Source organism: Typopeltis vanoorti, chromosome 4 (genome assembly GCF_054136105.1).
Source record: "Typopeltis vanoorti isolate ZY-2024b chromosome 4, IOZ_Tvanoo_1.0, whole genome shotgun sequence".
Lineage (NCBI taxonomy): Eukaryota > Metazoa > Arthropoda > Arachnida > Uropygi > Thelyphonidae > Typopeltis > Typopeltis vanoorti.
In genome coordinates, this window is record NC_143552.1 from 159,644,262 (window position 1) to 159,656,478 (window position 12,217).

Here is a 12,217-nt window from a genome sequence, read left to right on the forward strand (position 1 = left end):
CAAATTTTCTTTCAGTGGAAGGCTATCTTGCTCAGATGAGATATATCTGAACCATTCTTCGATCATTTGCTGTGTGAGTCTTTCTCTGGCATAGGCATATAAGGTTTTTAAACCCCTCATCTCAAGAAAAAACGACCGTAGAATTCATATTATTATAGAAAACACTACGAATGTTAGGATTTAGAGTGAACTGATTTTGATTTATTCTGGTGCACTGTCAGTAAATGCTTGAAAGATGAAGACAAGCTGACCACTTATCCTGAAAAGTTGGTCAGAACTAAAGGAATTCTACCTACTATTCCCTTTGGAGAATAAAAGAAGTCAGAAGGTTTATTATGCGAATATCATCGTATATTCCCAACATAGTGTTCCTAGATTAAGCTGTTCTAATGTTAGTCTTCTGGAATTGTTGATTTCTGTTGAGTCTATAATACGGTCCGTGCTCTGATTGAGTTTGATGCAGCTATTACTTCTTTAGTAAGTAAACTTTATATTTAATGCTATAAAGTAACAAAAACGTATTCAATCGGGGCGAATATGTTGGTTGATGTATGATCTAAATCTAAACGTGCTCATTTCCTTAATTTCATCTCTAGTAATATTTTTTTATGGCATTTGAAATAATAATGCAGATCACCTATTCTTACAGTAAAGCTGAACAGGAAGAATTTGTTAATTTATTACCCATTTCACAAAGAGCGCTTCCATAATCATATTATTGTCTTTATCATACAGGATATACAGTATTTTACTAATTAGTCTCTCATATCTTCATATATATCTTCAAGTTTTCATGAACTTATTTTCTCTTAAATCCTCAGAAAAGTCGAATTAAAAAAAAAAAAAAACGTTAAGTTTTCTTGATGGCAACTGTTCTCTTTTTCGTGTAATGTATTCATTGGTTTAGTAGTAGAACTATCGCTGTGTGAACGGCACCGCAAAATTAACTTATTGTGCCGTATAGGTGGAAGTGTGTGTTTTCGGCAATGTTCCTGCCTTTTTATGAATTGTTTTGTGCTTTTATACTTGATTATAAAATTATCATAATAACTTGAATATAGCAACAGTTATATCCCTCTCGTCATTTGTTCATTAGATCATTTGCTGTTGACTGTAGCTGTCGTCTTGTTGGTTGACTTTTACAGTTGTACAAATATGAATTGCTTTTGTAATTTTGGCATTAAAGATTTGAAGTACAAGCTTTTAATGGCATGTTCTTAGGAATTTTCGGTCGTGATGTTTTTCTTCTAGTAGCAACATGAGCACTTTACCTCTACCTAAAGTTCTCGGTCAACGGAGGGCCAATAGCCTAGAAGTAGAAAGGGAGAACTTCGAGAGAGCTCAGGTAGGTAGGCACACCCTAACGTAAACAAAATTGCAACTAAGTTCACTAATAGGTACAGCGTGTAAAGTTCGGAGTTTCATCAATTCAGTTTCTAAGCATGTTAATGTGGGACATATGAAAAATTATCACCTTTGTCAGGTGGCGTCAAGCACTTTTCTAAACTTACTCTCCACATGTTGCGGAACTATTAGTGACAGCTGTCACTCCCTAGTATAGCTTTCATTATTTTCTGAGTTCATAATATGTTAAGTTAGAGGAACAGGTAATTATTGTAATTTTCTGACTTGCAAATTTGAACTCTTATTTTTTAAAGTAATGCATGCTATTAAAAAAATTCCGAGGCGAGGAAAGAAAATCCAGTCCAATACTCATTAATAATTTTGGCCTCATTCCCGGTTCGGGAAAAAAAAAAAAATCTATAAAGTATATGGTTTATTGCTCCTTTTGACGAGTCATCCTATTGTATTGAGGTACCCGAACTTGGTACTAATCGCATGCTATGATTAATGTGTAACTTGTATCTTTATCTAGATCTTATCATTTGTCTTTAGATGCGTGTTAACTGGCCTTAAAGGGAAGTAGCAGGTGTTTTACATCCAGCAATCTTGAATTATTCCTCCTACAAAACAGCCACACCCATCAGATTGACACAGTTTTATGAGTAGTACAGAATATTGTTTTTATATCAGTTAAGGTGGTTATTGTTATTATTATTATTATTTATGTGATCAATCATCCCTGTTATGGATGAAAGGTTTGCTCTGGAAATCCAGTGCTAGAAACCAGAGATTATTATTATTACGGGTGACTCCAGAGAATCCTTAGACTCATCGAGGGAGGCCCTAAACATCATGTCCACACAACTATACATCATTCTCACAGTATCTATCATATCTTGCCTTGAACTCACTAACCGTCCTAGCACCCACAACAGACTCTGGCAGCTTATTCCATTTACCACTCTAAAAGTAAAGAACCCAGCTTTAACACCCCTGCTAACCACACTCTTGCCCAGCTTCCATAAGTGTCCCCTAGTTCTCCCACCACCAGTCCTGATCTCAAAAATATCCTCTGAATTAATCCTATAGAAACCCTTTAGCAATCTGAATGTCTCATTCATATCTCCCCTTTTCCGCCTATCAACTACTTTCTGCAACCCACAAATCTTCAACCTGTTCTCATATGGTTCATTCCATAGACTGATCCTCTCCACCTCCTCTCCATCAAAAAGGAACCTATGTGACCAAATCTGGGCACAGTAGTCGAGATGAAGTCTTATTAAGGCTCTTTACAGAGGTACAATAACTTGCTTGTCTCTGCTCATCAAGGTATTTTTCAACAACCAAGTGAGTTGATGAGCTATTTAGCTACTTTTGCGATGTGCCCTCTAAACTTCATCTCCCTATCCACCATTACTCCCAAGTCCCTGGCCTCATCAATCTCCTAGAGTACAGTTCCACCAATGTGGTATACTGTTGCTAATCTTTTCACCCCAAAATGCATAACCTTACATTTTGTCACATTAAATTGACATCCATTTACCTTAGCCCAGAACTCCAATCTATCCAAGTCGTCCTGCAAAATTTTGACATCTTCTGCATTCACTATTGCCCTACCCAAATTTGCATCATCAGCAAACAATTGAACTGTTCCTCTTAGATCCTTCCCTATATCGTTAATGAACAAATTAAACAGCAGTGGTCCAAGAACAGAACCCTGCGGCACACCACTAGTCACAGGCCGTCTTTTGGACTCTACTCCTGAATAAACTACTCTTTGATATCTCTCCATCAACCACCCACCTATCCATGACCAGGTCCAGCAGTATCACTGTTAACCAATTACCCTTATCCAGTTCAGCCATCACCGTGTTATAAAACTTGAGCAAGTTACTGAGGCATGATCTACCCTTCACAAAGCCATGTTGTTCCCCATACAGTATCTCATTTTCATCAATCCATTCCTGTATTTTTCCCTTGACTACTTTCTCCAAGACCTTGACAACGACTGCTGATATGCTGATCGGTCGGTAATTTGCAACTGTAGTCTTGGATCCTCCTTTATGCAGTGGAACTATTTTCCCCTCTTTCCACACCTTTGGGACTAAACCAGACCCAAGACTCAGATTAAACAACACGGTCAAGGGCACTGATAATTCTTTAGCCGCTTCACGCAGGACCTGTGCCGGTATACCATCCAATCCCACAGATGTATTCACATTAAGGTTCTGTAATAGACTATTCACCTCCACTTCATTCATCACAATTTCTGTATAAACTAATGGTTCCTTCATTTTTTCATTGTCACCACCTGGATGATATACTTTTGCAAAGTGCTCGCTCAGCAACTTCACTATATCGACTGATTCAGTGACCTCCTTGCCATCGTCATTCCTTAAAATCATTTTGCCGTGTACAGTTTTTTTCTTGCTTGCAGCATACTGAAAGAACTGTTAGGGATTCTCTTTAGCTTGCATAGCTAGTTTCCTTTCATAATCCGCTTTTGCTTTTTTTACCACACTCATTACCCTTCTGGCCTGCACTTTATACCGTTCGTGTGCCTGCAGGTCACCTCTGTCTTTGCATTCCCTCCACAGTTGTTTCTTTTTTTGCAGCTCAAGCTTAATGGTGTTATTCATCCATTTAACCCCTACTTGTTTTACTATTCGGACCTTAGGTATACAATCAGCCATAACCTCCTGTAAATGCTCCTTGACCACTTCCCATGCTCTATCGACATCCAGCCCTGGCAGTTGTACATGTCATGGCACTGATTCAAGCAATCTCCCAAGCTTTTCATAAAATGAGATGAATTTTGTTCAAGCCATTTCAGGTCTCCAGTAAGCAGGGTGGTAATCTCACACTGTATTATTTCCTGCTGCAGTCATGGATGTCCATGACTGCAGCAGGATTTAAACTTTTGACTGAATCTCTCATTCAAGGCTTGTGTTAACAAATGCTGTTACACCTTACCTGGCCATAAATTTTGTAGAAAATTCTTTTGCATTTGAATTACATATTTTGCCTGAATTGCGATCTGCAATTTTCAGATCTTTTCTCAGATGTGTAGCATTACTTAAAATTTTAAGTTTATTAGAAAGCAGTTTATAGTGAGTGACTGTTACTGTAGCACACTTCATATCTGTAAGCTGTTTTTTTATTTTTATTTATTTTTATTATCATTTTTTATGATCTTCATGTGCTGGTGGTGTTAACATTCCATAGTTATAATGAATTGACTGTGCTGTTTATCTTTTATCTGCTACCATTCGTTGTTCGTTTAAACTCTTATCTCATATTTTTTTGACATCTTTTAGGCGCCTTTTCTTCAGCGGCACCTGTGTATATTGCACACTTTGCACACGCCACCAGCTGGGTCTGCTTAGGTTTAACAGTGGAAGAGGATGGAGAAGATAGAAGGAAGTGGGATGTAGGATACAAGCAGGTGGAGGAACTGGAAAGAGATGGCTGGAGTGCTGTGCGATTAGAGGGTGCCGATCAATCTAAAAGGGAAAATTTATGGGATGGTAGTGAGACCAGCTATGATGTATGCTATGGAAACTGTGGCCCTGAGGAAAAATAACATCAGCAGAGATGAGAAAGCTTAGGTGGATGTGCAGTGTGACCAGAAACGATCATCTGAGAAATGACTATGTGAGGGGAACGTTGAAAGTTACAAACCTAGGAGCAAAGATACAGGAGACAAGGTTGAGATGGTTTGGTCATGTGATGAGGAGGGAGGATGAATATGTGGGAAGAAAGGTCATACATATGAATGTGCAGGGGAGGAGGAAGCACGGGCGGCCAAAGAAGAGATGGAGGAAGCTAGTGGAGGAGGACTTCAGGATGAAGAACTTGAATGTGATTACAGCCCAAGACAGGAGGATGTTGAAGAGACTCGCCAGTAGCAATGACCTCTACTTAAGTGGGACAAGCTGCAGAAGAAGTGCCAAATGAACAGAATAGGTTAATAGATGTGAATGCATTGTCTGTGAATGAATAAAGATACAGGCAATGTGTGAATAATGGTTGGTATGGGCCTCCCATGCTGATTCTTTAGACTCCATAGAGATGTCCGGATAATATTTCTGAAAGCTACATTTGACTCCATCTAACTCCCCCGTTATAATTCCACAGTATCCATTTGTATTTGAGACTCCTCAATGCATGTTTATTTCCTTAGAACTGCATGATCATCTTTTCCTCTACTGGAAGAAAAGCTAACACCTTCTCCACTGTTACATTCTCTGATGCTGTGTTCATGTTGACAACTCTTTATTCCTAGGTTCATTCTATTACATACTACCTAGAAGTAATTATCTCTTAGAGTCTCAGAACATTTATTCTATTTCTGTTAGTTGATCTTCCTTTCATTTCCCTCTTCCAGGTCTACAGCAACACCCCTTTCTTTTTTTCCCTTGCTGACATCACAACCATATGCTTTTCAAGTCATGTTACTTACACCCTGACTCACTACTCTGAAGGATATAATATTCTCATTGGTCTATTCTTCACTGTTTATTCTTTGTTTTCCCCTGAATATGCTATATGTTATAATAATAATAATCCAAATAGCATTTCTGTAGCAGTGTCGTCTGCTGCAGATGACACTGCTACAGAAATGTAATCAGCTCTGTAATCTATCAACAGACTTCCACAGAGTGAAGGGATTCATTGTGCGAGATCACCCTCTCACATGCACAGCTCATCATACCTTGACTTAAATGCACTCATTGTCCCATACTCGCCATACTTGGCAATGCATTCTAATCTCCCAACACTCCGTGCAAAAGATATACTCCTTTTCCCCTTGCTCACACTTACCTTATAGTTTCCATAGATGGCCTCTCATTCTCCCTGTCTCTATATATTGTACAAAAAAAATGTAATCCATGTTAATCTGGTAATTATTCTTGACCAACTTATACATATCAATTGTGTCTCCCTTCTTCCTTCTATCCATGAGGCTTTGTAATTTGCATTTTCTCAATCTGTCCTCATATTCACATTCCAAAAGACCAAAAGCAACTTAATCAATTGTCTCTGAACTCTCTCCAACATCTCATCATCCTATTGAAAACCAGGTGATCAAATCTGTGCACAATAATCCGTATGCAGCCTGATCAAAGCCTTGCACAGTGGAGTAACCTTACTTCTACTTCAATGTTCTCTGCATCATTCCCATAATCTGGTGTGTTGTCCTCACAGTTGTAGCAAAATATCCATGAAATTTCAACTCTCTATCTGCCATCACCTCCAGATCTTTCATCTCCTCCTCCTCTAAAATATCCCCACCAATCTTATACTCTACATCTCATCTTTGCTTCCCATATTTTAAAACTTGCACTCTGATGCATGAAACTGACATCTCCACACACACACACCCATTCATCTAGTCTATTTAGTCCTCTTGTAAAGCTACATCTGCTCTACTTCTTTTAACTCTCACCCCAACTTTGCATCTTCTACAGACAACTGTATATCATTATTTAAGCCCTTTTTAATGTCATTTACATACAAAATAAACAACAATGACCCCAAAACAGACCCCCTGGGGCACACCACCAGTCAATTATTTTCTGGACTATCACTCCTCTCATACACAACCTGCTGATACCTATCAGACAGCGAATCTCCAGTCCAGTGTATGCACTAATCTACTATCCAACCCCATCTGTTCTAATTTTTAACTATTAGTTTGTCATGCAGCAATCTGTCAAAAGCCTTTGCAAAATCTAAATATACTACTCTATATGCATCCACCTTTTCCAATGTATTTGTTATGTTATAATAAGCAAGGGGACTGCTAATACAAAATCTTCCTATAGCAAACCCATGCTCTCCATTAAAGAGAATTCTGCTGCTGTCAACCCATTTCTGAATTTTTGTTCTCACTGGCTTTTCCAACATCTTGACCACAACCCCAAACAAGCTGATTGGTCTATAATTCAAAGCCTTAATTGTATCATCCCCTTTATGAAAGCAGGACAATTTTGCCATCTTTCCACTCCTTTAGAACTTTGGCTTATCTAAGACTGATATTAAAAATGTAAGTTAAGTGTTGTAACTTCCTGGAACATTCCTCAAGACACACATTGATATACCATCAAGTCCCATGGCCTTGTTGACATTAAAGTACTCAGTTCCTCATATACTTCTTGCTCACCTACCATCATTTGTTCCTCCTCCCCATTCCCACTGCTCTGCATTATGTTACAATCACAAAGATGGAATATTTTAATAAATTGCTCATTAAACACATCTACTATATCCTCCTCAGTGTTTATCATTCTCTCATTATCACTGGCCAACATCATCCTCCTATAATTATTCTTCTTTCTACTGGCTAGCCACATATTGAAAAAACTCCCTAGGATTTCTTTTAGTGTCATTTGCTAACTTCTGCTTATACTGCACTTTTGCTACCCTTACCAAGCAAGTCACCTTCTTTGCTTGCCCCTTGCTTTTCTCATATAACTGATTATCTCCACTCATCTTGTGCTACCTCCACAATGCCCTTTTCTTCCAAATTGCATGCTTCAATCTCCTTAGTCTTCCATTTTACACCTATCTTATTTAATTTCCTGACCTTTGGAATATACTCCGTCATTGCCTCTGCCAGATACTTCCTGAATAGAGACCAAGCAGCACTGATTTCCTTCTCATCCAATTCCTCATTTCATGATATCACTCCAAGCTGCTTCCTGAGTTTGTCATAATCACCTGCCTTATAATTCCACATATAACCCTTTCTCCCAAAAGTCCTGATATTGCTGCCACCACAAAAATATGCTATATCACATGCATTTCTCTTTCTGCTGTATTTAACTAACACCTATAATTTGTGGACAAACTGAATTTACTAAGGTTATAATGCTAGAAGCATTGTAACCTCAGTAATAAATAAGTCTATATAAATAAAATACTATATTGCAAAATTGCATGTTAATTCCCTATCCACTGCTGCTCTTCCCAGTTTTAACTCAAGCCAACAACACAATATCCAGTCTTCACACGTTCATCTCCATCAGATTATCATCCCCCTATTCCCTGATAACTTGCCTGATCATTTGCCTCATTGCCAAACAGTACCTTATATGCCCACACACACACATGCAGATGAATTCAAATGCAATCAAACTTTTTGCACTTACTTTATCCTATCAAACAGTCCCAAGTATCCCATACTCTCATCTTAACATAGAAAAATAGGATCTTTGCTCCCTTAAAAATCAAGAAATACAAGATAAATTTTTAAATGAACTAGCTTTTAAGTTAATAAGTAGTTACAGTATTTTCCAGTGTATAAGACGCTCCTATGTATAAGAGACACCCAAGAAATTTAATACAATTTTCTGGTAAAAACCTAAACTTTAAAGTATGATTTAAAAAAAAAATAGATAAAATAATAGGTAATTTTTAATAGTAAACTGACCTTTCAGAAACCTGCAAAACCCATGTCACTGTCATCTGACTCTTCTCTATCATCATTAATTTCTTCTCTTTCTTCCTCTTGTTCATCATCATCTTCATATAAGAAATGATCTTCACTTCCATCAAGGGCATTGCTAATTCCACAATTCAAGAAAGATTTAACAATAGTTTGTTCATTCATTTTCGACCAAGATGTCTTAACCCACTCGCACACTTGAGAGATTGATGGCAGTTTCAGGGCACCCTTTGGTGTTAGCTGATGTACACTGGCATTCATCATCCACTTGTTCCACTCTGCCCTCATAAAGACTTCACTTTCATAAGGGTTTGTTTAAAGATACATCAAGTGACTCCCCGTTCTTAGCCAGTGACGCGCTAGAAGTCACGTGAAGGTCACGCATCAATTTGATTGCACCATTAATCGCCTACAAAGATCTTGGAACATAAAAGGGAGTGCGTATGACTTTGAAAAGAGGAAACAATCTTTACCTTCATTATATAAGACGCACTCCATTTTTAAGGTAAAAAAGTGCATCTTATACCGGAAAATATGGTATTTTCTTATCAATATGTGTTTGCATCAATACTGTTTAAATCCAATTCAACATGTGTGATGAACATATAAGCCTATCTATGCGGTTTAAAGGAACTGGCACAATCCACTGCTGTTGACGTTCCTGATTCCACTAATTATCATTACCCTAAAGATGAGATTGAGGATAGATGGCAGGAATTTAAATGGAGCATAAAAAAGTCAGTAAAACAAACAATTCCCAAATTTGGGAAGAAGATGAATAAACCCTGGATGAGTGACAAGATACTGAAAATGATGGAGGAAAGAAAGAAACACAAACATTGTCCTGAATACAAGAACATAAACAAGAAGATGAGGAAAGAATATAGGATTTCAAAAGAACTATGGCTCAATAACAAATGCAAGGAAATTGAACTTTTGGACAGAAATGTTAAAAACTTAGGGAGCTAACTAGCAAATCTTGGAAAAGGGGTAGGCTCTCATTGCATTGAAGTTTCCACTGGCATCTTCAATGCAATGAGAGTCTACCCCTATCCTAATGGAGAAAAACAGAATAAGGGATAGATGGGTAGAGTATTCAAAGGACTCTACAATCATGGTAGAATAGATAAGCCAAGAAAATTTGAAGGGGCCTGCTATTCTTACCTGGGAAGTAACAAATGCCATTAGGAAATTGAAACCAGGAAAAGCTCCAGGAATGGATGGAATTATGGCAGAATATCTAAAGGCTTTAAATGATAAGGCTATAAGATCACTGACTGACATATGTAACAAAATATACAAAACTGGACACCTGCCAAAATATTTTAAGCACTCGACATTCCTACCAATATCTAGAAAACTATGACAACTAAATGTGAAGAGTAAAGAACAATGAGTCTGATCAGTCAGATAGGAAACGTTATATGTCATCCTAGAAAGAAATAAACATAAAATCAAATTGGAGATTAATGAAACCCAATCTGGTTTTCATCATCATCATAATGCTAATTATGGGTATAGACCATATTGATCTGTTCCGGTCTCATTATCCGTCCAATATCCTTTTTTGAGGTCTACTCTGCCTTCTCTTTCCAGTTGGCTTATATTTTAGTATTTGTTTAGGATATCAGGTGTTAGCCATTTGGTTTACATGTTCTATCCGTTTTTATTTATAATTGTTTAGTTTTTCTTCTGTTGAGATTTTATGTGACTTTCCCTTGAGGGAAATTCACACAAAAACAAGAATTAGGCTGTCCAAATGCTACGTATGATCAACACTGCTATATGGAGCAGAAACCTGGACAATATCAAAATATTGTGAAAATAAGCCAGCAAAGGTTGGTCGACTGGTAGAGCCTCTGCTACTAATGGATCATACTGAAAGTTAAGCAAGTTTGAGCACAGTTAGCATTTGGAAGGGATCACAATGCTGTTGGCACACTCCCTCGATAAGTCTTTGGACTCCCTGGAGGTGTCACATAATAATAATAATAATAATAATAATAATAAACTAAAAGCCTTTGAAATGTGTATCCTCAGAAGAATCTTTAGAGTCCCATGGACTGCCAAAAAAAAAAAAAAAAAAAAAAAAAACTAATTTTAGAGATGATTTGAGAAGATAGGACTCTGTTGAAAACCATTAAGAAAAGGAAAACCACCTACCTTGGTCACATACTAAGGCATGAATTCCCTACAAAAAAACACTTTTAGAAGGAATGATACACGGAAAAAGAAGAAGAGGAAACGATAAAGAATCCAGATATTAAGGACTGGGCCTTTTTTTGTCTTATGAAGAATATAAGACAGAAGCACAAAACTGTACATGGTGGAAGCTCATGGTAGTCAACCTCCTGGAAGGAGACGACATCTGACAAGACAAGATTCTCGCTGTTGCTTCATTCATTCATGGGGACTGGTTCAAGGCTATCTTGAATGCAGATGTACTGTTATGGAGCTCTTGTAAAATTGGTGATTATTTTTTGATTTATTGAGTGTGAGGAGAACATTTTCTAATGTTCCCTTTATTGTAATTGCAGAATCAATTCTGATAATATAACTGAGGATAACTTTACATTTGAAATATCCTCATTAAAATAAATTAGAAAATTGGCTAGACACATTAGTTTTAAAGGTCATCTCAATAGCCTTCACCCTAGAATCCAATTTACTATGGAAAAAGGAAACTAATAATGGTCTGGCCTTTCTAGACACCTTGGTCAGCCACCTACCTAATGGTAACCTTTTTTTTTTTTCCAGTATATATAGGAAACCCACTCACACAGGCAGATACATTCATAAACTCCCCCCCACCACCACCTCTCAACAATATGGTGTCATAAAAATGCTAACCCATAGAGCTTATTAACCTTTGTTCCAGTGAGACCTCTCTTGCAACAGGAATCAATCATATACACCACATTTTTCTAATTAAGTTCCCACATTATCAAAAAAAAAAAAAAAAAAAACATTTCCCCAATCCATGACCTTCTCTTCAGAAAGATTTTAGTAATGCTATCAGAGAATATAGCTAGAATCTTAAGGAGATACAATCTTTGCACCACTTTTAAAACTCGTTTAAAACTGGCTACATTTATCTGCTCCACTAAAAACAAATTCCCTCCCCTCTCAGTTCTAGGTGTATATAGAGTTCCTTGTTTCTGCAAGTTGGCTTACTATGGACAGACAGAAGATCAGCTACTATCCAAATGGAAGAACATAAAAAGTATATCTGCAGTCATCACTATGGTCAGTCTGGGCTTGTGGACCATGGCTTTGGATACAGCTTACAGAATCAATTGGAAAAAGACCATCATGCTCCATCAGTAAATTTAGAAGGCTATTTTTAGATTCTTCTGCTGCTCTTAAAAATCGGCCTAATTTAAATAAATATGGTTACATAAAACTTCAAGAAATATTGGAAAC

At 37.4% G+C, this 12,217-nt stretch overlaps 1 protein-coding gene across 2 annotated transcripts in view; it reads left to right on the forward strand.

The window, feature by feature from the left end:
- Positions 1-922: 922 nt before the first annotated feature.
- LOC150107797 (huntingtin-interacting protein 1-like) overlaps positions 923-12,217 on the forward strand; it is a 632,881-nt gene continuing 621,586 nt past the window's right edge. For both annotated transcript variants that reach the window (XM_090392055.1, XM_090392056.1), the window contains exon 1: positions 923-1,345. In XM_090392055.1, the coding sequence (XP_090248181.1) occupies positions 1,259-1,345 (87 nt within the window). In that variant the 5' untranslated portion in view covers positions 923-1,258. The remainder of the gene's footprint in view (positions 1,346-12,217) is intronic.